The sequence below is a fragment of the Selaginella moellendorffii genome, unplaced genomic scaffold (genome assembly GCF_000143415.4).
Source record: "Selaginella moellendorffii unplaced genomic scaffold, v1.0 SELMOscaffold_6, whole genome shotgun sequence".
Taxonomy (NCBI): Eukaryota; Viridiplantae; Streptophyta; class Lycopodiopsida; order Selaginellales; family Selaginellaceae; genus Selaginella; species Selaginella moellendorffii.
In genome coordinates this window covers 17788-43017 of record NW_003314267.1, presented here as the reverse complement: position 1 = coordinate 43017, position 25230 = coordinate 17788, and the positions used below count along the sequence as shown (strand labels likewise).

General features: G+C 47.8%; 5 protein-coding genes across 10 annotated transcripts; 3 read left to right on the top strand and 2 right to left on the bottom strand.

Moving 5' to 3' along the window:
- Positions 1 to 7058: 7058 nt before the first annotated feature.
- On the top strand, positions 7059 to 9563 carry LOC112340429 (protein downstream neighbor of Son-like). 2 transcript variants are annotated; one of them, XM_024670712.1, is made up of 14 exons: positions 7059 to 7174; positions 7231 to 7280; positions 7366 to 7471; positions 7528 to 7562; positions 7629 to 7728; positions 7779 to 7960; positions 8022 to 8224; positions 8291 to 8386; positions 8432 to 8541; positions 8599 to 8700; positions 8759 to 8868; positions 8915 to 9002; positions 9062 to 9216; positions 9277 to 9563. In XM_024670712.1, the coding sequence occupies exons 1-14, from the start codon at positions 7079 to 7081 to the stop codon at positions 9434 to 9436; spliced, it is 1593 nt and encodes a 530-aa protein (XP_024526480.1). In that variant the 5' UTR covers positions 7059 to 7078; the 3' UTR covers positions 9437 to 9563. The 2 variants fall into 2 exon arrangements, with proteins under 2 accessions (XP_024526480.1, XP_024526479.1); XM_024670711.1 differs by having other exon boundaries at positions 8288 to 8386.
- On the top strand, positions 9450 to 10688 carry LOC9635316 (heme-binding protein 2). The gene is made up of 4 exons (XM_024670714.1): positions 9450 to 9790; positions 9878 to 10065; positions 10116 to 10422; positions 10501 to 10688. The coding sequence occupies exons 1-3, from the start codon at positions 9584 to 9586 to the stop codon at positions 10375 to 10377; spliced, it is 657 nt and encodes a 218-aa protein (XP_024526482.1). The 5' UTR covers positions 9450 to 9583; the 3' UTR covers positions 10378 to 10422; positions 10501 to 10688.
- A 3644-nt stretch (positions 10689 to 14332) lies between these two features.
- Positions 14333 to 16537, bottom strand: LOC9633974 (ATP sulfurylase 1, chloroplastic). The gene is made up of 5 exons (XM_002965364.2): positions 15789 to 16537; positions 15255 to 15660; positions 14932 to 15192; positions 14779 to 14865; positions 14333 to 14721 (listed from the first exon to the last, which is right to left on the bottom strand). Exons 1-5 carry the CDS (start codon positions 16436 to 16438, stop codon positions 14599 to 14601), a joined length of 1527 nt encoding a protein of 508 aa, XP_002965410.1. The 5' UTR covers positions 16439 to 16537; the 3' UTR covers positions 14333 to 14598.
- A 309-nt stretch (positions 16538 to 16846) lies between these two features.
- On the bottom strand, positions 16847 to 17991 carry LOC9635315. Of its 2 annotated transcripts, none has more exons than XM_024670713.1 (3): positions 17856 to 17991; positions 17450 to 17782; positions 16847 to 17399 (listed from the first exon to the last, which is right to left on the bottom strand). In XM_024670713.1, exons 2-3 carry the CDS (start codon positions 17671 to 17673, stop codon positions 16922 to 16924), a joined length of 702 nt encoding a protein of 233 aa, XP_024526481.1. In that variant the 5' UTR covers positions 17674 to 17782; positions 17856 to 17991; the 3' UTR covers positions 16847 to 16921. The 2 variants fall into 2 exon arrangements, with proteins under 2 accessions (XP_024526481.1, XP_002965409.1); XM_002965363.2 differs by having other exon boundaries at positions 16847 to 17517; positions 17752 to 17782.
- A 354-nt stretch (positions 17992 to 18345) lies between these two features.
- LOC9635314 (ABC transporter D family member 1) lies at positions 18346 to 24288 on the top strand. 4 transcript variants are annotated; one of them, XM_024670710.1, is made up of 27 exons: positions 18346 to 18506; positions 18593 to 18672; positions 18723 to 19011; positions 19069 to 19293; positions 19357 to 19554; positions 19601 to 20055; positions 20101 to 20236; positions 20283 to 20361; positions 20417 to 20655; positions 20707 to 21011; positions 21062 to 21173; positions 21219 to 21377; positions 21434 to 21533; positions 21581 to 21689; positions 21765 to 21855; positions 21919 to 22040; positions 22095 to 22244; positions 22293 to 22365; positions 22414 to 22594; positions 22642 to 22800; positions 22857 to 23054; positions 23105 to 23359; positions 23407 to 23594; positions 23646 to 23698; positions 23755 to 23833; positions 23888 to 24056; positions 24117 to 24288. In XM_024670710.1, exons 2-26 carry the CDS (start codon positions 18626 to 18628, stop codon positions 23975 to 23977), a joined length of 4092 nt encoding a protein of 1363 aa, XP_024526478.1. In that variant the 5' UTR covers positions 18346 to 18506; positions 18593 to 18625; the 3' UTR covers positions 23978 to 24056; positions 24117 to 24288. The 4 variants fall into 4 exon arrangements, with proteins under 4 accessions (XP_024526478.1, XP_024526476.1, XP_024526475.1 ...); XM_024670708.1 differs by having other exon boundaries at positions 22293 to 22594; positions 24126 to 24288; XM_024670707.1 differs by having other exon boundaries at positions 22293 to 22594.
- Positions 24289 to 25230: the final 942 nt, after the last annotated feature.

Genomic DNA, 25230 nt, shown 5'->3' with positions numbered 1-25230 from the left:
AGCACTGATATACTCAGTTGAGGCAACTCCTTTCTCTTCTGATTTCACTTCCAGCATCACCACCTTTGTATCTACCTTCAACTCAATGAATGGAGCTCTCAATCTTTTGCATCAAGGTCTTGGACTTTGGCTTGCATGGCAAATGTTCTGGTCCAGGAGAGATTCTGGGAAAGCTGAGTGTCTTGTAGAATCTCAACTCTAGAAGCTAATATTCTGCAGCTAGTTGGACCTGATGTACACATAGGAGCCTAGACACATTGGACAGATGGTGTACTTGCCACCTCTTTTTCAGAAAGTTTTGCAGCTAGTTATAATAATAATTCAAAAGCACAAAACATTATAATACCGTGGCTACCAATCCTGACATCCACAATCCCCTCCACTACTTTTTACCAACATCCACACTTTTCTCTCATCCAAATCTAGGGCACATATTTCTCTCATCCTTCCATGCAACTTGGGCAATTTAAGAAACTGTTTGGAGGGTTACGAGCCCACAAGGCTGTGATCTAGGTGAGCACTCTTCTTCTAGCTTTGGTTCCCATTCACTTTCCTATAATTCTCTTGTCACCTATTACTTCTTCACACCTTGCATTTTGGTTTTCTCCTATTATTTTTTCTAGACTTCGCATTCATAATTTATATGGTTTTCTTTGTGACTCCAAACTCTATCCCTCTTCTATTTCTTTTGTTTCTTTACTTCGTTTTGGTTTCTCCAGTTTTCTGTAGTTCCCCAAACCAGACATCACATTCAACTTTTGAAGGTTGAGAGTTCTCTTCATGCTACAAACATGCTCAGTCCACCATGGTTGCCTGATTGGGATGTGAGCCACATCCATGAGCCATTAGCCACCTACAAAGGGGCAGGCAAAGATACCCCCACTCCCCAACAATCTACAATTGCCCCCATATCAATGGCTCTTCTCTCACAAGTTTCAGCATTTCTTCATCATGTTAGACCCAGTTTCATCTATTATTCTGGCTGGCCATCTTCACCACCTTTGTGGTGAGATCTTTTCTTTCTCTTTCTTTTTTATTTTTCTTTTTTTGCTCTCAATCTTCTTTGTTCATTTCTAGGCTTGTGGATTTTATAGAGCAAGTATATTCTTCCAACCAGTTGAACTTGGTACCCCAGGCAACTAGGTGGACTCTTTGGTGTAGACATAACAGCTGACACCCTCTTCTATCTCCTCTAATGTTTAGTGGACAATTGCCACACTTCTAACAGCATTGCAACAAAGATTGCTATTGTTTGGAGCTGCTTAACCTGGTTTAAGACCAGCTCACTTTCTCTCATTAGAAGCCGCCATCACACTTGACCACACCATCACATCATTTTCATGCATCCATTTTCACTTTTACACTTACCACCAATTGACAAGAGTATTTCTTTGCTTTCTAGCCACATTTTGACCAAGGTTCTGACAATGACTAACTTAAGGATGATGCATTTGCATATTCACTAAGAGTTTGTTTTCATTTGAATCACCTTGCTTTTTACCTTCTCTCTTGCTACTTCTATTTTTTGCTGTGTAGTTTATGCTTAGAGTTTCCCTCTAACCCTAAACTCTACAGCACTTTCTTCTCATCTTTCTTTCCATTTTTCATCTTTCCTTTGTTTTACTTCCATATTTCTCAACTTTTGCACTTGCTTTTTTCTAAGTATTTGGTAGAAGTCTTCAATATGACTTCTTTAACATCGTGGGTTCTCACATAGCAAAGCCTAATGCAATCCTTCGTGGTCACCTATTGAAAGACTCCATAAATTTTAGAGGAGGAATATTCTCCATCGAGGGTAAAGCAAAATGTGGAGTCTTGGAATTTGTCATGAGAATGAGTTGGGAATTACCCTCACCCAATCCTCTCTATAGCAGCAGCAGCACAAACTTGACTTGCTGATTGGTCGCCACTCTGGACCCGCCCATTTCTTAACACACCTTTTAAACACCGAAGAAAGACACAGTTACAAGCAGTTTCCCCTTCGGCCATCCATTTTAGATTTAGGCTACATGCTCATCCATTATCGTTACCACTTTCAGCAGCTTCGATGGAGGAGCCATGGTCTTTTGCATGTGGATGCAGCCTAAAGGACGTGATTCCAGATTACTTGCCAGGATCCCCTCACACTAACCAGGAGGAATTGGAACAGCTTTGGAGTTGCCATCTGAGGAAAACCCCAAAGTAAGTTTGGGAATTAGGAGTGGTGTCCAGGAGCCTAAAAGTTGATAAAATTTGACGCGAGTTTAAACTTTAAAGGTCTATAAATTGCTTTCAGAAATAGGGTTTTGGAATTTAGGATGGCGCGGCGGCGGATTGCCCCATTTTTCTACAACCGAGCGCTGGAGCTTGGTCGTCTCGAAACGGCGGGAAATGGTGAGCTGCTAGTGCTTACAGGACCTCCGAACTCTGGCAAGTCGGCATTGCTGTCCGAGTTTAAGGAAAGGATGCAGGCAGAGCAAAAGGGATTCCCAATCCTCATCGATATGCGCGCGGGAAAGTTCAACACTGCAGCTAGCTTCAGCAGGGAGCTCAAGGCCAAATCCGCCGTCCCTCTGATATCGCGTGTGGTCAGTGAGGGATTGAAGGCTGCCGTAGGTGTTGAGATTCCTGAAGAGGTAGAGAAGGAAACTGGACAAGCTTTGAAGGAGGCTGTCCAACATGTCGAGGCTGCTAGTCCGGACAATATGACGATTCTACTTGAGCGACTGGAAGCCTTGTTCAGCACGGTCAAAGCGTCTTTCACTGGGTTTACGCATGGAGTGGCCGCGGCATTCCCCACACTGATCATAGACGAGGCGAACAGGCTTTACGAGTGGAGCGCTAGTCGTGAAGAGCAGGAGAATCTGGCGACGCTTCAAGAGTGGTTGGTGATGATCACGAAGCAGAAGAAGCTGGCAAATGTGGTGTTAGCCAGCTCCGAGGACTCTTTCCGGATATGGATGGGAAACAGGGTAGGGCGAGAGAGGTTTACTGTGGCGGTGGTTGGCGATCTCGGAGACGAAGAGTCATTTGAGTTTTTCATGAGGGGGCTGACGTCGCCGTGGGAGTATTACTGTCCCAGCGTCAAGGATTACGTGTTTCCTCAGGCCTTGTGGGAAGAGATACACGGCTATGTTGGCGGGAGGATGCTACTGCTGGACAGAGTAGCAGCCAAGCTATCTCCACATCTGGCTTGTCTCATGGTTAAAGGTGCAGATATGAAGGAGAGGAGCAGGGAAGCCGAGGCGGAGATGAAGCAGACGTGGAACTCCTACATGGTGTCACTCCACAGCGCGCTTTACAACGAGATGTTGCTAGGCTGCCGCCCACACTCCGTAAGTGCAAAGTGGAAAAGGCCTGCTTTAGGAGGTTCTACTGATGCTGCTCTAGCTGAGACCAAGCCTTTGTGGACGAAGGAGGAGTACCTTCAGCTCCTGGGAATGATCACTGCAGGGTCTGGTGTGGTCTCCGAAGCTGAGGTCTTGGCAGCGGGAGTGTCGGAGCAAGCTCTCAAGAGCCTCATAATGCACAACTTTGCCCATTACAGGGACATTGGGGAGTGGGGAGGCACGGATCTTGCCTGGTACAAAGGAGGATTTCCTGTTGTTATGGCAATGTCCATGCCGTACTTTCATGCTATGAAGGACGTTTTAGCGCGACATGGCCATGGACTTTGAATAGCGTGAGTTATTAAGGTTGTGTTTAAGGTAAAAGAATGATTATATCCAGAGCTCAATGAAGGGGAACCCAAAGTGTTAAGGATGAAGGGGTGCCTATTTATCTTCGTAGTTTATTGGAGGCAAACCATTGGCAATAAAAGAAAATCAATCTCATTGCACTTCAGCGCCAGATTTTTGAAACGAGCTCTCGCCCTTTGTGCTCCTCTCCTCGCAATCTTGGCCTCCAATTCCAATCAACCATGGGGAGCTGAAGACGATACCACCTCAGATGGCGAGTGTGTCCACAATGGAATCTTCGTCAGCCTCCAATGACTTGTCTGGGGTGTCCAGTGATGTGTGTCTCAATAGGTGCTGACTGATCGGCTCTGCTGTTCCACAACATTGCGAGCTGGGTTCCGGCATTACTATATAAGTGCTGATATTTTTTGCCTTTAGCTTGTAATTTAGCTTAATCAACATTTTTGCACCATTTGGAGAACAAAGAAAGAAATTCTCGGCATTTCCTTTTTCAACCTTTGGAAAACAGATTTTTCCTTCAGTCGTCTATAATACAGAATCCCAAAACCTACGGCCGCTGTCTAGATGTTTATCCATGATCTTGCTAGATTTTTATCCATGATCTAAAGAGGCTGGAATCATGTCGGAGGTCAACTTCGAGGTTGGTTTTCAAGGCCACTTTAGGTGGCATTGAGAGTGGCGGAAATGGCTCCTCTCATCAAGTGTTCACCCGGTTACCAATGCGAGAAGGGCTTCAAGAACAAATGGCAAGTTAGAAAGCTCAAAAAGAATATCAAAATTAGAAATCAAAACCTCTCAGATAGAACACCATCTTTTAGAGCTTTTGCTGTCAAGTTCCAAGTCTCTTGAGTATATGAACAACAAGAAGAGAAACTGGAAGAGGCTGGATCACGAGATATAAAAGAAGAGGAAACGATTGATCGATCGATGACCTAACTGACCACCGTCACAAAATTTTAAGATTTTTCGCGGGTGCCACTAAAGAAGAAGAAAACGCTCCACAAATCAAACCATTGATAGTAAAACGAAAATATTTTTGCTGCTTTGCTTGTGCCAAAGTTTGACTTCTTTGTTTGACCGGTATCGACCGTTGTGAAGAATATCTTTTCAGCATCCGGGTAGGAATGCAATGAACGTGCGCCATGAGCGCTTAATGCATGCCATATGCGCGGCCCCAAGCTATAAGAAGTGACATTGTGCTCGTCCAACAAAATCTGCCTGGTGAGGGAGTTAAGGCTTGAAGAATGCATGATTCTCTAGGATCCTCTAGATCTTTCAAAGTGAATCTGTTAAAACTATATTTTTAGGAGTGCTGTATGCTGCCTTCAACCTTCAAATGGTGTTGATCTTTCTTCACAATGGTTTTTTATGTGAATCTTTGAAAATACAATATGGTTTGGAAAAAGAAAACTAGCTGGATATGGGTTTTCAACAGTGTACATAGGTTCGACATGATTTTCTCAAGCATAGTTTTGAAATTGGAACATATTTTGGTTTGTAAAATAAATTTCATATAATTCTCTGATGCCAAATTTGAAATTTAAACATAATACAGTTTTTAATGTAGCTAACATATAATTCTCAAAATCACAATTTTGAAACTGAATGTAAATAACATATGATTCTAAGTTTTATATACCAACAATAAGTTTAGATTGCTTTCGATCATTCCTTAATGATGTAGAATTATATTTGGACTTTCTATAACTATACTTTTAAGGATAATATGCTATCTTCTTCACAACCTAGAAAAAAAACAAAGCCAAGATTCTGAAATGCCACCCACTGCTGGCTCTATGCCTAGGCACTGCCAATTTTATTGACAAAAATAAGAAAAAGGAAGGGACACAGTTAACATTCAAGAGTCACAATGGTCAACTTGACCTGAGGGAAGCTGGAACATCCCCTCGCTACCAGTCCATCAATGCAACAATAAAAGTTCAATGGTGCACTCACAGTTGGAGGAGGAGACCATTGTTACAGACAGCTGCAGTGCTCCGTTGAGATCTTCTTAGTGCTCATCATACCCGGATATGAGACAGTTCTACAAGACACCATTGCAAAAGATAATTCCATTTTCCCACACTTCAAGTACATGTACAAAGTCCACAGCCCCGACTTCGTTCTTCGGAATGTTCTCATCCTGGGATATGCTAACAATGGCCAAGGCAACGTAGCTCTGGATTTACTTCAGCAAATGCAAGCCTCGGGCTGTGAGCCGAATTGTTCAAACCTGGCTGCGAACGAAGAAGCAATGAAGTTGGCAGCAGCAACTAGATAGTGAAAGTCTGGGCCTTGAACAGAGGGATGGAAATGGCCACGAATCTGTTGCCTTCAAGGAGCGTGCTTATGATCTTTCGCCTTTTTTCTTTCTTGTAGCTACAATGCCTGTGAGATGATCGATTCGATGTTTGTTTCGAGATCAAAACTTTGTTGATCTCTCTCTCTCGATCTGGCAAATACTAGTTTTTCCAGGCCTTGACGCTAAGGACAGTGCCAAAGAGCCGAGTGTGTGGATCAAACACAAGCAGTGGAAAAGCATAGCCGGGTGCCAATGATGCTTGCTTGGTTTTCAACTCGAGCTAAGTCAAGGTTTGAGGTTTTACAGTAGCTTTGCACGTATTATTTGGTGTATTAAAACAGCTCTCTAGTCCTGAGGCATCCGCTTTGTGTCTAGATCGTGTTTCTCCGATGACGAAGCTTTTTTGCAAGAGTGTGAGATTTCCAGTGAGCTTTCTAGTTTCTAATTGTCACTACCAAAGGAGATTTTTATCAAGTTTGGAAGTAACATTTCTTTTTTGCACTGGGACTTCTATCGGGGAGGATTGCCTTTGAGTCATTTCTGGAGCTCGATATGGCGTACGTGCTCATGGTCAACATATACACTGGTGCTAAGTGCTGGACGAGAGTGCCAAGATACAAACCAGGAGAAGAAGTCGTGGTGCTTCGGTTCGTTGGTTCCTTCTCTCATCTCCTTGGGTTTTTCTTTTGCAGTTCATGAGTCTGTGGATCAAGGCAGGATGTGAACAGTATGTTCAAGTCTTGGGTGAGTATTTCGTTTGCATTTGCGCTTTTCTGTGCCTGATGGTCATTCTCGTCAGGCTTGCAGCAGTCACTCGCCTGGCTCCGCCTTGAATGGAGGTAAAATTCACGTTTTTAAAGATGAGAAAGCCGGCTCTATCGTTTAATTCCGCAGGAAGAACAGAGTTCTTTGGACAAGCCACTGATCTTCCTTGTGTCAAGTCTTTCGCGATCTGATCGAGAAGAGGTCTCAACTCGGCTTCACGCCAGAGCCAATGACAGCGGTGAAACCTCAAATCAAACAAATTGTATGTATTGGCGGGAGAGTGAGAATTGGAGGGAAATTATAGGGCTTGCGCACACCCCTAGGGTTTTTGCGCATGGAATGGCGGGGGGGTGCGGATCGTGCTGCTTCTGGTGCCGAGAGCGATGCATCGCCATCGCTAGGCAAGCGCAAGACTCCGTCGGAACTGCGGGTAAGAATTTGTCCCCCGTTTCTTCTTTCGTGAGATGATGCTAATCGGATCTGTAGCGCGAGCAACTCAAACGTGCCAATAGCCAGGATGCTGGCTCAGCGCAAAGGTACGCAAGCGGCATTTGGATATTTCAAGCGTCATGGATGAGATGCTTTGCTTTTTTGTTTTTTTTTTTTTTTGGTTTTTGACAGGCCCGACGCACCAAAGCCGCCGAGGTTTTCTGAGACGCGCGCTTCGGATGTGTGTGCTCCTACCAAGTCTGCTGAAAAGCCCAAGTTTAGCTTGTCCAAATACAAAGTAAGTTCTCGTGTTCTCTTCGATCGCTAGAACTTAAAGAGGATACATTTATATAGGACGAACACTCTACAAAAGGGAAAGAAATTAAGCAGTAAGTGATGATTCTTTTCTTTGTGCTGTTAGTTTTTCTGAGTTTCAAAGTTGAGTTTCTGTGCAGGAATCAAGGAGAGGCATCGACGAGCAATTCAAAGTTCAAGAATGTCGCTGAGCTTTCTTGTAGAATACAGCAGCCACAAGCGTCTCCAGCCGTGGACATGGTAGTTTTTGTTTTTCAGTTTCGTGTTTCAACTAACATCCCTTTGAACAGGCGGAAGCTATAAAAGCTCTTGCAGTGATCAAGGCGCCTGAGAAAGTTCCTCGTCCAATTAGCAGGTCTTCATCCGCGCCTGCTGAATTTGACAACCAGAGGACGAAAAAGCTTCCAGTATTGCCACTAGATCTCACTCTAAAGCTTACTGCTCGTTTTCTTTCCTGTACATCGTTTCACTGGTGAGCTTTCGGTCGTTATGCTTTTCCGGTTTGGTGTTAAGGTTTATGCTTCTGATCACAGGTGCCATAGGTTTGGTGTACAAAATCAGTTTCAAGGGTTGAAGGAGTTTATAGAATCTGGTCTAGGCGTAGAAAATCCACACGGTCACAAAGCGTCAGAAGTCGAAAGTGATTTCTGGAAAGGCTTGCATTCCTGGGTTTACCCTCAGCTTTCATTTCCTCCAGAAGTTCTTTCTGCCTTAATGTCACCCGCAGCTCGCGCTGGTATTGTTCTTTTTCAGTTTCTGCGAAAGTCAGCTGATTTCTTCCTTTCTTCTTTTGTTTTAGCAGGAAACTCGTTTTTGGAACAAAGACAACGTGACTGGGAAGATTCGTTTCATTCTCTGTACTATGCATTCCGGAACAAGCTCTGCAACATTTTTTACTGTAAGGTGTCATTTCTGTCCACGTTTTAATCTGCCGTTCGTGCAGTTTGTGGTTCCCAATTTGTAGTAGCATTCTTGTGCGGAAGATCACAGGAGCAAATTTGTGCGTATCTCTCACGGTCAACTCGTGGACTTCGTGCTCTTCTTCAAAAACAAGTATGTATGCTCATTCTTTAAATGTATATCGTGAAACTTGTCAAACTTCTTGACAAGGGTGTAAGCTTTTCAATGCCTTTGTGCAAACTGGACTCAAAGCCTGCGTCAGCAGAAGAGCTTCAAGAACTCTCTGAGTTTGAGAAGTTGAATCCTGGGCAGGTAGTTTTGACAAGTTTTGATATGAAACGGGAGGTGACTTTTGCTGAAAAATTAACAGACACGACTGGTGGACTCGATGGCTGCAGTTGACAATAGCGTCCAATCTCTGCTAGCTTTTAACGGAAGCCAAAGCGTCCACCGCCTGTATGATTTCCTGTTGAACTACAGGTATGCGTGCTTATGATGTACGTCACATTGAGGAACTTTCTGCCAGATTTTTTGTGGGAAGCATGACTCGTGCTGATGTACCTGTACTCTATTCCCCAGTTCCCTTTCATAACGCATCGTTGAAAGTCCCCGAGGCAGGTGTTTTTGCATCGACCAGTCCAATGCATCATGTTTATTGACGTGAAAGCTGCAGGTGTGCAGTAAGCAGATGCAGGTCATTGACGGATCTGCCGTGTCCACGAACAACTCGTATAGCCTTGAGATAAAAGCTACGTGCTTGGCACCATGGGTGATTTCCAGGCTGTGTGTTGCCTTGAGGAGGCTCCACAAAGAGACTTTTGAAGTAAGGTAAGTAGTTCCTTTTAGTTTTTTTGAGCACCAAACTGAAACAAGATCTGGTTCTTTTAGTTTCACTACAGAGCCACTCAGCGAAGGTCTCAACATCGCGCAGCTTCACGAGGAAGCTGCATGTAACGAGTTGGGCTTCGGTCGGGCTTCAACATTCGCTTCGGGGTCGATCAGACAGATCAAGTGCATAGACGGTTCCTACGTGGCTACAGTAAGTTAGTAAACGGGTAAGAATTCCCTTGCTCTGTTCGCCACGTCTTGTAGCAAGGGTAGTCAGGTGGCTGGCTCTCCAGCATCCACGTGTAGATAACGGTTCTAAAATAGTTTAAAGATCAAGATTTTGCGGAGAAGTTTGTGGCAAGACAGGATGGCCAGGCTTGTAGTATTGTTCGTCGCGCTGACAATCGCGAGCACCGCGGTTGCTGCTCCTTCCAGTGGGTTTGAACAGGTTGTGGAGCTCTATTCAGCTGAAGGCTCTGAGAGTTGTGGACCCAAGCTCTCAATTGAGACCCCGCATTGCAAGATCGAGGCAAGGAAGAACGGCTACGAGCTCCGCAAGTATCCCAAGGGACAGGTCTGTAACAACTCTTGCCTTTTGTTTTTCCTTGACTTGTTCTTCTACTAACAGAACAATTTTTTTTTTCTTTTTCTTACGAATCAGGTGTGGGTGGAGACTCTGGTTGCAAATTCATCCTACTCGGCAGCGGTTTCCGTGGGCTTTTACCGTCTCTTTTACTACATCTCTGGTAAGAATGAGAAAGGCGAGGTCATAGAAATGACTGCCCCGGTCTTGGTTCATCCCTACGAGGAGCGTGGAGGATACAAAATCTCCTTCTATGCACCAAGCAGGTGCGTCAGAACTCTCCAGAGCTTACATTTACTGTTGTACTCCTTGGCAGATTTAAGTCTCACAAGGACCTCCCAAAGCCCATGGACAAGAACGTGAAGTTCCTGGAGACAAGAGAACATACTTACGCGGTGTCCGGGCCTTTCGGAGGCTTTCCAACCGAGCCCGACTACGAAAAGAGGCTCAAGGCCTTGAAAGAAGCGCTGGACAAGGATGACGTCGAGTATAACGGCGAGAAAGTCTACTACGCCGGGTACAGCAGTCCTTTCGAGTTTGTCAATCGGAAGCAAGAGGTCCACTTACTCACCAAGTGAGAAAGCGAGCGAGCAAGCCGGCCCATGGGATTCGCAAGAAGCCTGGTAAGTCGCATTCGCTTATCTCTTCTATCCTCGACGAAACGCTCAATGACTTACACGTTTCTTCTCGCATCTCTGCAGGACTGCTACGGTTCTACTTCTCCATCACAAGCTTAATTGGTAGCAGCGCGTACAGGTTCTTCTTTAACGTTCTTCTCGTTTTGGTTTCCTTGTCCGGTATTTATTCGCGCAATGGTGATGTGAGAGTGGTCTCTCATTGAATGGAGCCATTTTTCTGGGCTGGCCACTCTAACTGTTTGTCTAGCCTATCTTTTTTTCTTAGTTTGTATTTCCTGGAGGATGCTTTTGCTTTTGCCTTTGTTTGCTCTGCCGCGTGAGATCGAGTCCCCCGTCATCAGCTCCTCGCTGTCGGTTCTTTGTCGATGGTGTGTGTATGGAACGTCGTCTTGCAGGCTTCGCTGATCGCTTTGCTTGTTTTGATTGCTTCTTCTGTTGCCACTGACGCTCCTGCTGCTGCTGCTGCTGCTACTGCTCGAAAAACAAAAGAGAAAAACTGAAAAGGAGGTTGGCTTTAAGTTCAGAGCTGTAGCTCAAGAACCAAAAGACCATCTTATCTCTTTTTTTCGCGCGCTCCTCTCGCTCTCTCTGTCTAGTTTTGTTTGCTTGTGGTGCTTTCATCCAGAGGTGCCTGCCATGTTTCACGGATTTGAGACACTCGTGGAGGGAAAACCCACGCAACTTGGTGGTGCAAATACAAAATTTTGCTGGAGCGCTGGGCTGGAACTGGAATAGTCCTTTTTTAAACACTAGTGAATAATAGTCTGGAAGAACATCCATGATCAATCAAGCCACGAAGTACACACGACTGTGCGTGCCTAGCCTGGATCAAAGCTCTGATTTATATAGCCACCTTTGGTTATATTAACTCTTTTTGGTTTTGTATCCCCGGTCCAAAGTCAAGGCGCCTTGCGAATCATAGTTGTTGTCAAGATTCCAGATCAATCAAAATCAAACTCTCCATTATTTTGGCTAAGATCTCACTTGTCAAGAGCGCAATAAACTGGATTACGCTGTGACTTGTCTCCTTGAATCACTTCCCAGTCAAAAGGAATTAACAATAACTAATTTATAAAAAGTAATACTTAGTTAATAGAATATTGGTAAAATTAGCTAAAAAGTAAAAACTGAAAAAAATTGAATTTGTACCTGGAGCTCTGGTGGACGATGATCTCAAGAACAAATTGTCAGAAGAAGATTAATTAAAAGGCCAAGAAGAAGAAAGAAAGAAAGGAATGAATGTAATGTAGGCGTATTAAGCTTTCTTTCCATAAATGATAACTGTCCTCGTTTACTCCCCCATAGCATAGCTCTCAAAATAACATTCCATACTAGCCATAGCAGCCGTTGCTCAACAATCTCCTCTTCTTCCTTTCTTGCTGTCCAAACTAGAAAGTAGAAAAACTGTAAAGAATCAATCGGGGCGAGCGAGCTCTCAATCAGATCAGCGAGAAAAGAGCAACAATCAAGGAAGAAAAAACGAGTCACAGAACAGAGACTTTTGCAAAGGTGAGTGAGTGAGTTCCAATCCTTCCAAGCAAATGGAGGAGTAGAGAGAACTTTGGAGTGTATGTAGAGAATCAATCTCAGTGTAGAGGGAGCTATGGCCGGAGATCACTCTAGAGGTGGGGGCGATAGAGTAGCAGCAGGGACGGGCAAGCAATCTAGCGGTAATACCAACGGCAGCTTTGGAGGATGGCTCCAGAGAGTGCGAAGAACAGGCGAGTATAGCGACGTGCTCGTCCGGTTTGGCGACTCGGCCGAGTTTAATCTCCATCTTCTTCCACTCAAAAACGCTTCCTCATTCTTCCGCGAGCTCCACAACCAAGACCAAGAAGAAGAAGAGGAACAAGGAGGAGAAAGCCACCACCAAGTAGAGCGAGGAGAAGGAGAGATCCTCGATAGCTCTCGCAAGAGTGCAAGGAAGAAGATCCAGTGGGAGAGAGTAGTGGTGGAGCTCGGGCACCTTTTAGGCGGCGCCGCCGCCTTCTCCACGGCGGCGGACTTCTGCTACCTCATCAAGCCGGCCTTCACATTCTCAAACGTAGCGCGAGTCCGATCGGTGGCGGCGGAGCTGGGCATGCCCGACCTGCTCGACTCCGCCAAGCGCTTCCTCTACACGAGCGTCTTCAGCCACTGGCGGTCGTGCGCGGGCTTCCTCCAGCACTACTCGCGATTCGGCGACTCCGCCGTGGACGACTACATCGAGTCGCGCTGCCTGAAAGTCCTGGCCTCGGCGCTCACCAAGGCCTTCGCCGACACCAAGCACGTCTCCGTGCCACTCCCCAGGAATCTCTCCTCCAAGAGCGCCGGAAGAGGCTTTCTCGAGGGTGGCAGCAAATGCCCGGCCGCGGCATCTGGTGGCGCCGCCACTTCCTCGGGCTCCTCGACACTCGGATCGTCCGGCTCGCCGTCCACAGCTCCGCCCAAGGCCGCCGCCGCCGCCATCGCCGCCACCACCACCACCACGACTTGGCACTGTTCTTCCTCGCCGTGTAGCTCGCTCACCGAGGTGCTCGTCACCATGGCGTCGCGGCTGCCCGACCTCTACATGGCGCCGCTGGTGGCGACGCTGGTGGAGGCGGACGTGAATCTCAGCCTCAAGTGCCGCCAGGGGAGGAACGTCCGCGCGTGGCTCTCCCACGTCCTGCGCGACGAGTGTGGATCGCTATCGCCGCCCTCGTCCTCCTCCTCGGGCTACCGCGCGCGCTGCTGGATCGTCATCGCCCTCGCCGAGATGCTCCTCCGCCGCTCCTCCTCGCTGGAGCTCTCCTCCCAGTACTGGTGTAGCCTCCTGGAGCACGTCGAGGAGCTCCTGGCGCTCGAGCGAGAGAGACCCCTCTGGAATGCGGGCGTGGGCGATCGATCCAAGCACGTGGGCGTCGAGATCGCGCAACTGGGTTCCCAAATCTGGCCGCGCCTCCGCGGGATCCACTCCCAGCTCGAGCAGCGCATCGGCGCCAGCCTCCACGAGCTGGACGACTACCTCCATAGCTACCGCTTCTCGGCGCCGACGCTACTCTCCCTCGTCACCCATTTCGTGGAGAATCGTTGCGATGGAGGGAGCAAGGAATCGCTGGAGCAGCTCGAGGAGGTAGCGGCGGAGGTGGACGGCTGCCTGTGGATCTTCGCGGAGGAGACCCCGCCCGCGATCACGCCCAAGCACTTCGTGGAGATCTTCTCGGCTTTCCCGGCGCAGTCCCGCGCATCGCACGACTCGCTCTACTCCTCGATTGACCGGATGCTCTCCAAGGCCATGGCGGATCATCGCGAGGACGCCGCGGAGGAGATCCAGGCGCTGTGGCGGCTCGTGGATTGCGACAAGCTGAGCCCGGCAGTGCACGATCGAGCGCTGAACAACCCATCCTTCCTGTGCCAGCCCCACGTCCTGGAGAGGGTGCTGAGGATCCACAGCGAGGAGCTCGCGGCTGGCAACCATGGCGGCGATCGCCAGGACCTCAAGAACATCATGCACAAGGTGATCAAGGCCAGCCTCAAGCTACTCGAGGAGAACTCGCGGCGGTCCAAGGAGATCCTCCAGCTCCAAAACCAATACTCGGCCCTCCTCCACCTCGGCAAGAGCAATCCCGGCACCACCAAGCTCCGCCCGCCATCCTCTCTCGATCCAAGGTCCTCCTCCTCCGCCGCCGCTGCTCCTCCGCGAGAGTTTGATCACGACCAAGAGGAAGTTGACGAAGATCTCCGGGTCGAGGACGAGGACGATCTCTCGCGGCTGCCGTTCAAGAAGAAGCACGATACCGAGGACGAGGAAGACGAGCACGTCGTGGGCCTTGTCCAGGCACCGCAAACACCCATGGTGGAAGCGAGAAGATCTTTGCACTGCCTCACAGTAGGAGAGATCCTTGCTTCCTAGAAGAAAACCATTCGGATTGTAAGCTAGAAAAGGAGACAGCCATTCCTGTTAACCATTGTATCACCTCTCTCGGACCTTCTCGGACTCACTCATCTCGGACATATGGACTTGGATGGAAAAAGCATCCATTTCAATATGAATTGAAATGCGCTCTGTTGCTCTTCCTGTACACTAGGATGCTTGCTTGCTCTGGACGGAGCTCCAACTTCGGTTGGATCCATCCTTGCTATAAGTGATAGATCATTGCGGCAGTCTCTCTCCCTCCCCCCTCGGTTTACCAGGAGTTTTTATGGCGACGTCGCGGTTGCCTCCTTGGCTTTGCTTTGGTAGTATTCAACGAGGACTTTCCAGCCCCCGGGGCACATGAACCCGTCTGGTGGACTTTCGCCACTCTTGGCAAAGTTTCTCATCTGCATTTCCAGACAGCTCCTTAATTTAAAACGATGGAGAATAAAAAGAGCACAAACCTTGGTCCCAGAGATGAAGACGAAATCCTGAGGTCTCGAAGGATCAAAGAACGCCATTTTGCTCTTCGTTTTGTCATACGCCGCCACCTGAATCCAAAAGAGAAGTGAACAAGATGTTAGTTTCCGCAACTCACGAGCACAAAGGAACGTTACCCTGAAAGGAAGGATGTTCAAGCGCTCCAATCCAGGAGCCATGCTGAGAACCAGCTTCCCGTGGTCCGCGTCATACAGATCACGTTTTTCAATGGGGTGTCCCATTCCTGCCGGATCACGGCCAACAATGTAGAAGTTGGCACCCGCGTTGATTCGAGCTTTGGCGTGCCATTGGACTTCCGTTGGCCCGGCGTAATGCATTGGCGAGGGAAAGATTGCCACCACCGTTGTCTCTGGATCCAACACACCTGCTTTGAGAACCTTCACAAAGACAATGACAAATGTAAGAACGTAGAAAACACGCCGCGAAATAAAAAACAAACCTCGTCATGCTGCCTCATACGCCACTCGAGAGGAACATCGTCGGCCTTTGTGAAGCCACCAAGAGGATGGAGCAGTAGAATTGGATTCTTATACCCCATCTCCAGCAGCCTCCGTCGCGTGTCCGTCATCAAGAGCGCATGGCCGTTGTGCACCGGATTCCTCAGCTGGAATGCAAACACCGCGTCGGCCTTCCTTCTCGCAAACTCGGCACGCAACTCCATCGGCGAGAGCCTGTAGTGATCCAAGCCATCGTTGTATTTGACGCGCTTGAGAACCTCCAAGTCCCCTCCAATCAACCAGTTACCCGCATTGGTGATGGACTCGTCGACGTAAGGCAAGCCAGGAGCAGTGGTTCCCCAAGTCCTCGCGATTCGCTCCTCCTTGTTATGTTTGTAAATCTCGATGCTGGAAAGAGCAAACTAGAGATTAGTGGAAAAAAGAAAGATAGCGACAAGCTCAATCAGTGAAGCAGCACAAACCACCAAAAACTTGGACATGGTGGAAATGGACTAAAGAAATGGACAAGCACTTACTTGGAGAGGATAGCCACCATGTCGCCTTGGGGACCAACGAGCGTTACGCTACTGGCGTTCCCAATGCTCTCCTTTTGCTCGTCGTCAATGGCCAGGACGATGGGAATCGACATATTCGCGAGGAGTCCATTGGGCATGCGCAGCGAATTGAAATGCAGCGCCTGCAAGTACTCGGCCTGGCGCATGAATCCCTTGAGCGGGCTCGCCCATCCCTCGCTCACGACATGGATCCACTCCAGATCGATCTGGCCGATCTTCACCTGGACCAAACCCCTGGCCTCGGATTCCTTCTCCGCCGCCTTGGAATCCGGCACCAGCAGATCCACCAGCGTGCCGCCGTCGGGCTCAATCAGTTCCGCCGCCGCCGGCTTGGCGCTGGCGCCGAGAAACGCCCCATTTACCTCGAGAACTCTGTCGATCTCCGCGACCCTGGGCGTAACATCCCTTTCCCGCGGGATCCTGCGATCGCTGGCGGCGAATCTGGCGCTCAATCGAGTGGATTGCTGGAGGCCCGCGAAGAAATGCGATGCCGCCGGAGCTTCCACCCTTTCCTGCCAAGAAATTAGGGCTTGAGAGGGCGCCGGAGGCGACGGACGGTATGGCGCCGCAAACGTGACGTCCCTGCCATACAATGTCGCTAAAGGCGCCATGGCCTCCTCTTAAACCCTAGGAAATCGATCGATCGATCGCGAGAGGAGAAGAGGAGGAATGTTTCTAGAGCTACACTCGTTCCAAAGTTTATTTATACTGCCCTTTTCCACCATAGCCTTTGAGCCTCTGGTTTTTTTTTTTTTGCAATAGCAAAATCTAGCCGATTTCCAGGACAGGTACGGAAGACGTTCGTGGCAGCTTCGGAGTGACACGTGGTAGCGATTTGCACTCGTGGCCGGCCCCTGGCCGTCGATGGACGTGACCTTTATTTAGGCCGACGGACAGGATTCCCGCGCTGGTTTCGGACCAGGGGGGACTCACCTCCAACGTTGGAAGCCAATTTTGACTTCTTAGCAAAATTACGACGAATATGCTACCTTTTCATTAGCTTCCCTAAAAGGAATAGGTTTAGAATATGCTACGGGATGGATATGCCGTTTTTCGTTATATGGATCTTTGAATATTCCAGTCTTCTCTTACTCTCAGCTCAAGTCCATGGCACTGGCTTGGCCATGGCCGCCGGACGCCGGAACAGCGATTTGGCGGAACCGCTCTAACTCAAAAGGCCTGGTCTCACACCGCCGCTTCACACACCTCTCGAATCCTCCTCCATCACTGCTGGACGGGCTCGAGGGGATCACCGCCATGGCAGCGGTGGAAGATTCCCTCTTCCTCCTCACGCCCCTCGCCGCCTCCTGCTCCGCCAGCGTCAGTGGAAAGATCTGGCCACTCACGCGGCAAATGCTACTGTACACATCATACAGGATCCTCTGGTTGCAATTCTTGTCACAGACGTGAGAGCTCCCAGTGGAGAGGCAGCGGTAGAGGTTGGCCCAGACGTGCTCGACCTGGCACGAATGGTTACACCTGTGGTAGCCACCGGTGGTAGCACCAACGCCACCGTTACCATTACCACAGAGGCTCGAGAGATAGACCACATTGGTGCCACCGATTGGCAATCTGCCACCATCAAACTCCATGGTTTTCGAGATTGATCAGCTTTCTTTCACCTTTGGGTTCTTTTTCCGCGAGAATCGATTGATCGATGGTGAGACCGCTGCCTCGTCCCTCCCGAGACCTGCCATCCGACCCGTGACAAGGAAAACCCCCAAGCACCCGCGTCAATCTGGTGAAACTGGAATGAAATATCGAGAAATCCTAGTACAGGCCAGCAATGTGAGAGATTTCTAGACCCTCCCGCATGAGAATCGGGCGAAATTTCGAGGCAGAGCATGGGAAAGAGCGAAATTTCGATGTGAAGAAACCCCCAGTTGGAAGAAGAGCGAATGAGGAGGAAGAGAAGGCGCCATACCTTTCAGGAGAGCGCCGGTTCCGCCGTAGCCCTGTCGACGAGAGCACGAAAAGATGTTAGAACACAAAACCCTGGCGATGGAATTCCTGAGAGAAATGTCGCACCTGGACAGCAGCAGAGATTTGCGCGGCGCTTGCGATGGCACAGCACCTCCGCCCTGGATTTGCCCTGGCGCCTCGACAGCGCCTTGTCGCTCGCTCCGCACTTCCCCGCGCAGCGAAATGCTACAAACAAACAAAAAGGCCTAAATTTTTCCCCTTGTAAGCTTGGCCGTCGATCTCCCTGGAACCAACGGCTGGATTTGCAGGAGTTTGGTGATCGACGACAGTGGAGTTTTCACGTGTTTTGTGTCACTCGAAACGCTGAGAGGCCCACAAAGTCAACAAAGCGGATGAGCGACCGCTCGTCCTGGAGGAAGCGATCGCTCCACAGCATATCCTTGTGCAAGGGAGGGAATATCTCAGAGGTTACAAGTGAGGGTCTCGTGTTAAGATCTATCACGAGAAGTACCAGGTATCGATCCAGGATCGAGTGACCAACTGTTCACACTGGGAGCAAAAGGGACTTTGACAAGATCTAGCTTACTTTAACACCTGTTCACACGAACGTGGCTAAATTATAGCGTATGGTTTCCCATTGCACCCAACGTTGTCGTCTATGCGGGAAATTCCTTTGTGCGAAGTCGTGGAGCCCTAGAATGGGACAGGAGCTGCGATGGCGCGTCTCCGGCGCTTAGGTCTGGCGCCTTGATCCAGGTACGTGAAATTTCGCCCAGCGGCAGAACTTCTTGGATTGGCGCTGATGATTGGAATGTCGATCGGGTGTGGGATGGGGATCATAGCTGCTGCGCATCGGATCAAGCTCTAGCGCAGCCATGCCATCGCTACAGATCGCTCAGGCTCTCCGGCCTAGCTCAAAGAGGTAGGTCTTTTGCCTTTCTTTTGGCTTGTCGACAAGGATGCCACTTACAGGAGAGCGCTAGCGGTCACGGCAGCCGTGCTGATTGCCGGAGGAGGTTTTGCTTATGCGAGCTCGGTCTTGGCGCAGAGAAACTCCGCAAGAAAGCTCGTCTCGCAGAATGGAATTATTCCGGAAAGGCCAACCAGTCAGGTCGACGCTAGCATTGAAGCAAATAAATCTACTCGCTCTCGAAAGCCAAGAAAGAGTGGTCTAAAGTCTCTGAAGATACTTCTTGGCATTCTGTCTGCCCAGCTCGGGAATCGTGGGGCGAAGTATCTTGGCTACCTCGTTGCGATTGCGGTATGCGATCACCTTATTCGTTCTGGCTCTTAACAACTTTATTTTATTTTTACGCAGGTGTTGAAGACTACACTCAGTAACCGGCTTGCAAGAGTTCAAGGCTTTCTCTTCCGTGCCGTGTTCCTGAAGAGGGTGCCGCTGTTTATACGTCTTATAACGGAGAATGTTATTCTATGCCTTCTGCAATCAGTGCTTATATCAACGACGAAGTACCTTACTGGCAACTTGTGCCTGCATTTTCGGAAAATCCTTACTGACCGAATTCACCACGACTATTTCCAGGTAGGAAGGGAGATCTTACTGGTGTTGATGTTTCGATAGTTAACTTGGTCTATGTTCTGGCAGAACATGACGTACTACAAGATGTCTCATGTGGATCGCCGTATTTCCAACCCTGAGCAGCGCATTGCCAGTGATATCCCGAGGTTCTGCACTGAACTTTGCGATCTGATACAGGAAAACATCTCTGCCGTATTTGACGGACTTCTGTATACTTGGCGATTGTGCTCTTATGCGAGTCCAAAATATGCATTTGGAATTCTAGTAAGTAACGTACGGTTGAGGCTTTTCGTAAAACTCTTTCTTTCAGGCGTATGTGATCGGCGCAGGTGTTATCACCGGGACTTTGTCACCACCTTTCGGGCGACTCATGTCTACGGAACAACAGCTTGAGGGTGACTACAGGCAACTCCACTCTCGACTAAGAACTCACTCCGAGAGCATTGCTTTTTATGGGGGACAGGAAAGAGAGGCATCGATCATCTCTCAAAGATTCAGATCGCTCTACAAGCACCTGGGCTCTGTCCTTTACACCCAGTGGTGGTTCGGAATGATTCAAGACTTCTTATTGAAGTATTTGGGAGCGACGTTTGGTGTTGTTCTGATCATTGAACCCTTTTTCGCTGGCACACTGAAGCCTGATCATTCGACATGGGGCCGTGCTTTGATGCTTAGCAACATGCGGTATCACACCAGCGTAATTATTTCGCTTTTCCAGTCTATGGGTGTTCTAGCAACAACTCCACGTAGATTATCTCGAATGAGGTACGAGATCTCTTCATATGACCAGTTGGCTGATTTTCCCTTCAGCGGCTATGCGGACCGTATTTACGAGCTTATGTCAATTGCAAGAGATATAAGAGTGGTCGGTGGAAATGCTAAACGCAATAAGGAAACCGGGAGCTATTTTGTTGAGGCCAACTATATCGAGTTTGAGGGAGTAAAGGTAATTCTTAACGTCTCGGGACAATATTCTGAAAGTATGCTTGCAGGTAGTCACACCTACGGGAGCTACTTTGGTCGAGGATTTGACGTTGAAGGTTGAGCCCGGATCTAATCTATTAATTACTGGTATGGCAACATGGTGCCTTTGCATGTCGTCTTTAATGTGCCTTTCGGATCTCAGGGCCGAATGGAAGCGGCAAGAGCTCGCTGTTTAGAGTTCTCGGGGGCCTCTGGCCCTTAGTGTCTGGTCGAATTGCAAAGCCGGGAGTAGGCTCGGGCCTGAACCATGAAATTTTCTATGTTCCTCAACGTCCTTACACATCCATCGGAACTTTGCGTGATCAGCTGATCTATCCTCTTACTCCAGCCGAAGAAACTCAGCCTCTCACTATTGACGGCATGCGCGACCTACTAAAAAACGTACGCTTTCCAGTCTTGGCTTGTATATTTTGCTAATTGTATGTCGTTCAGGTTGATTTGGAATACCTGCTTGATCGTTATCCCTCGAGTCAGGAAGTGAATTGGAGTGATGAACTTTCCCTTGGGGAACAACAGAGGCTTGGAATGGCACGCTTGTTTTATCACAGACCCGCATTCGCTATCTTAGATGAGTGTACGAGCGCTGTCACGACCGACATGGAAGAGCGCTTTTGTGCAGAAGTAAGGGCCATGGGTACCTCATGCGTGACCATATCTCACAGGCCTGCGCTGGTCGCTTTTCATGATACAGTTCTATCTCTTGATGGCGAAGGTGGATGGAATGTACATTACAAGAGGTACTTGCAGTTCATTTCCTTATCATCTTAAACTAACCTCGTCCTTTTAGAAATGCTCCTCCTCTTACCTTGCCGGAGACCACCAAAATGACTGTTGCAGAGGACGTCACTGATCGTAAAAGTGACGCTTTTTATGTTCAGAAACTCTTTTCTGACACGAAGGTAAGAACTGTGTTAAAGTTGAGTTTTCTAACACTTAACATTCAGGATGATCCTACGCACGATTCGAAACCTCAAGATTCTTACGTTCGTGCAGTTCTTGCAGTTTCTCCTCCACGAAGTTCTGGCATTGTTCCTTCTGTCCCTCGATTGCAAATTGAGCAACAGAAAATGCCTGCACGAGTGTCCGCGCTTTTGAAAATTTTGGTATGGCATTTCATATGTTCGAACTCGTTTCTGATTTTTTGCGGCTTCTTGAAAAGGTACCAACGCTGTCTGACAAGCAAGGAGCCCAATTGGTTGCGGTTGCGTTATTGGTGGTGGGGCGAACGTGGATTTCTGATCGCATTGCCGACCTTAATGGTAGTGACGCTCACGGTTTCCTTCTTATCGTAGCTTTTGTGACGCAGGAACAAGTGTCAGGCATGTCTTGGAACAGGACAAGTCAGCGTTTATTCGGCTCACTGGTGTCAGCGTGTTACAAAGCGCTGCTTCATCTATCGTAGCACCATCCTTAAGGTCTCTAAGATATATCAACTGATCCTTAAGGTCTCTAAGATATATCAACTGTTAAATTTAATTTTTTGTCTTCAGGTACTTGACAGCAAGACTTTCCATAGGCTGGAGAAGAAGGTTGACAGAGCATATATCGAAACTTTACTTTAGAAACAACGCGTTTTACAAAGTGAGTTCATCGCTTCTTTTTCGAAGTGCTTGTTTTACGCTGATGCGGATCGCCTTTGCGAAGGTCGTTAATCTTTCTCCCTGCACTGACGCGGATCAACGGTTAACGCAAGATACGGAAAAACTTTGCGGGGACGTGGCCGGTCTTGTTACTGGCATGGTAAAACCACTGGTTGACATCGTATGGTAAGTGTCCAGCTTTTTGTTTATCTGAAAAGCTTTACGACGCCTGCAATTCAGGTTTACATTGCGGATGAAGATGCTTACTGGGAAAAGGGGCGTCGGCTTTTTATATGCATACATGCTACTGGGTCTTGGATTTCTTCGTTGCATCACACCTGATTTTGCGGCTTTAACTAGCCAAGAACAGCAATTGGAAGGATCATTCAGGTTATTCACAAACGGTTTCTCTTATATTCCTGACATTGTTATCTACAGATACATGCATTCTCGGCTCTGCAGTCATGCAGAGTCCGTTGCTTTCTTTGGTGGCGGATCAAGAGAAAAGGCGGTAAGTCAGTTGCATTTGCTTTACGTTTTATTTATCGGCTTTCTGCAGGTCATTGAGCAACGATTTAACTCTTTGCTAAGACACGATCGGAAGCTATTGAAAAAGCGGTGGACATTTGGAGTGGCAGATGAGTTTGTCACGAAGCAGCTACCACACATTGTGACATGGGCGTTGAGTTTGCTTTACGCTGTGGAACATACTGGCGATCGATCTTCGACTTCTGTACAAGGTAGGCAGGGTTCGGTGCCTGACATTTTTTAACCTCTTTATCGGCAGGAGAGCTGGCCCATGATTTGCGTTTCCTAGCCTCTGTTGTATCCCAAAGCTTTCTTGCGTTTGGTGATATATTGGAGCTGTACAGAAAGTTTCTTGAGTTGTCTGGGGGAATTGCCAGAGTATCAGAGTTGGAGGAACTTGTTCGATCTGCACAACACGGTATGTGTTTACACTATTATTTTCATTTTCATATCTAATAGCGAGCCACATTTTAGAGGCCAAACCTGCCTGTACATCTTCTACAGATCCTCTAAAACTGATAGAAGAAACTCGAATTTCGTCAAAGACATTGCTACTCGAAGATAACGACGAGATTATTTTTTCGGACGTGGACATTGTTACTCCGTCGCAGAAGATGCTTGCCAGAAAGCTATCGTTCAGGGTACAACCAGGACAGAGCATGCTGATAACTGGTTAGCCTCGAAGTCCTTTGTTTGTTCATTGCTAACTGCGATGGTGCCAGGACCAAATGGGAGTGGTAAGAGTTCGCTCTTTCGTGTCCTTGGTGGACTGTGGCCGATTGTTAGTGGATGCGTATCGAAGCCTGGGAAGATTGTCACTGACAACACCAGTATTGAAGTAAGCACCGGCTTAAGTCGAGAAATATTTTACGTGCCTCAGCGCCCGTATACGGCCTTGGGAACTCTCCGGGATCAAATCATCTACCCCTTGACGCTCAACGAGGCAATCATCAAAGTTCTCCATGAAGCGAAGAAAGGTACGTCCGTTCCTCGTTTCAGCCTTCGCCATATTGTCTTTGTGTAGGTGATGCAAGTTTGGGAGTGGACCATGTCGATTCCACTAAAGAAGCCACGGAGCTTCTCGATTCAAAGTTGCGGTTTATATTAGAAAACGTCAGGCTCGTGTATTTGTTGCAGAGAGAAGGTGGCTGGAACACTCCCGCTAACTGGGAAGACATGCTGTCGCTGGGAGAACAACAACGCCTTGGAATGGTATTATTGTAACCTGTGTTTCCAGGTTTTCTGACCCGGAATTGCTGACAGGCGCGACTCTTCTTCCATCATCCGAAGTTTGGAATTCTGGACGAATGCACCAAGTAAGCTCTTAAAGTCTCTCCAGCCGTTTTCCTCACCAAGTCCCATGCGATAACAGTGCTACGAGCGTGGATGTGGAGGAAGGCCTCTACAAGCAGGCTCACGCACTGGGCATCACGATCGTCACAATCTCCCAGGTACTTGCCAAGAGTTATCCAGAATAGAGCGCTCTACTAATCCGTCCCTGCCAGCGTCCCGCCCTCATTCCATACCACTCAAACGAGCTCCGCCTGGTCGATGGAGAAGGAAGCTGGGAGCTGCGATCTATTAAATCAACCTGAGCGTAGAGCTGTGTAAAAAAGAAAACGAATCGATTCAGGGCAACTCACTGTACACAATACAAGACACTGGAATCCAGAGGTAAATCCTGGAACCTCGGTTTTTTGCTTTTTTTGTTTTTTCTTCTAACTCCTGTTTTAGCCGTAGCAGCGCTCAAAAGCAAGCATCCAGAAGGCAGCAGCAGCACATTGCTGCTAGGCTGCACCAGTAAAACCAGATTATTATTCTTTTCTTCTCCTTTTTTCCTTGGATCTTAGATGGTTCTTAAGCTCTGTGGTTTTTTTAGAAACTTACCATCCTTCCAGGCAGCCAACATTGGATTGATTCTGTGGAGACTGGCCATAAGGCTGATACTGGTGATACATTTGAGGCTGGTGTGGTGGATAGTAAGAAGAAGCTCCTCCTCCACCATAGCTAGCAACAATGAGAGATCCTTGTTGCTGGGTGGGAAAGCCTGGTGGGGGTTGGAAATGTGGATGGGAGTGTGGTGAGAGGGGTGGGGGATAACCTGGTGTGACACGAAAAATAGAGAGAGAATCCTAGAGAGCTCGTTTTTTACCTGGTGGATGGTAGCCTTGATATGGAGGTGGCAAGATTGGAGGAGTCTTGTGTTCCCCATAGTGATGCATCCCACCACCAGTGCTGGAGCCCTCGCCCTGCGCTGGAGGAGGATCTACGTCCGCGAGCCCCAGGATGAGCGACTTGTAAGTAGCCCTAACTTTTGAACGTAGGCATATTCTAATTCCAGCTGATCTAACTGGCTATAAATAGATAATAAAGTTTATATTATTTTAAGATAGTATAACACTCTTGATTTATTATTATACTATAACAAGCATTAAGATCTGTATGGATTATCTTTATTAATGAACTTCGTTGTTGACAAAGTGCAAACTTAACAAAATAATTGTTGTTGATCTATTCACACAACCAAGATTGCAAACTAAAAAAAAAAAATAGTCTTAAAAGATTTTATATTCACATCTAGGTTTTATGCCCATACAAGAGTAAAGCATGACAATGCTAATTTGAAGGTAAACTGCCAAGTTCAACTCCCTGGGCTTGCCCGACTCAAATTAAAAAAAATTGCAAATATTAAAAAAATTATAAAACCTTTATTGTAAACATTGTAAAATAGTAGTGGAGCAGGCTAAAGAGCCAAAAAATAATCTTGTAATTACTATTGAAAAAGCTGAGGAGTTCATTTCTCTTTCACAAATGATATAAAAAAAGGGGTGACAAATACAAGGATTAC

Coding starts and splice junctions, on each gene's coding strand:
- LOC9635315 (XM_024670713.1), bottom strand. CDS start 17,673: ATGCTCTGCCTCGAAATTTCGCCCGATTCTCATGCGGGAGGGTCTAGA. Junction 17,400..17,449: donor CGCGGAAAAAGAACCCAAAG/GTGAAAGAAAGC, acceptor TGATGGTGGCAG/ATTGCCAATCGGTGGCACCA.
- LOC9635314 (XM_024670708.1), top strand. CDS start 18,626: ATGCCATCGCTACAGATCGCTCAGGCTCTCCGGCCTAGCTCAAAGAG. Junction 18,673..18,722: donor CTCCGGCCTAGCTCAAAGAG/GTAGGTCTTTTG, acceptor TGCCACTTACAG/GAGAGCGCTAGCGGTCACGG. Junction 19,294..19,356: donor TTCACCACGACTATTTCCAG/GTAGGAAGGGAG, acceptor ATGTTCTGGCAG/AACATGACGTACTACAAGAT.
- LOC9633974 (XM_002965364.2), bottom strand. CDS start 16,438: ATGGCGCCTTTAGCGACATTGTATGGCAGGGACGTCACGTTTGCGGCG. Junction 15,193..15,254: donor GTATGAGGCAGCATGACGAG/GTTTGTTTTTTA, acceptor GTCTTTGTGAAG/GTTCTCAAAGCAGGTGTGTT. Junction 14,866..14,931: donor TGAACATCCTTCCTTTCAGG/GTAACGTTCCTT, acceptor TTTTGGATTCAG/GTGGCGGCGTATGACAAAAC.
- LOC9635316 (XM_024670714.1), top strand. CDS start 9,584: ATGGCCAGGCTTGTAGTATTGTTCGTCGCGCTGACAATCGCGAGCACC. Junction 9,791..9,877: donor GCAAGTATCCCAAGGGACAG/GTCTGTAACAAC, acceptor CTTACGAATCAG/GTGTGGGTGGAGACTCTGGT. Junction 10,066..10,115: donor TCCTTCTATGCACCAAGCAG/GTGCGTCAGAAC, acceptor ACTCCTTGGCAG/ATTTAAGTCTCACAAGGACC.
- LOC112340429 (XM_024670711.1), top strand. CDS start 7,079: ATGGAATGGCGGGGGGGTGCGGATCGTGCTGCTTCTGGTGCCGAGAGC. Junction 7,281..7,365: donor GATGCTGGCTCAGCGCAAAG/GTACGCAAGCGG, acceptor GGTTTTTGACAG/GCCCGACGCACCAAAGCCGC. Junction 7,961..8,021: donor TCCTGTACATCGTTTCACTG/GTGAGCTTTCGG, acceptor TTCTGATCACAG/GTGCCATAGGTTTGGTGTAC.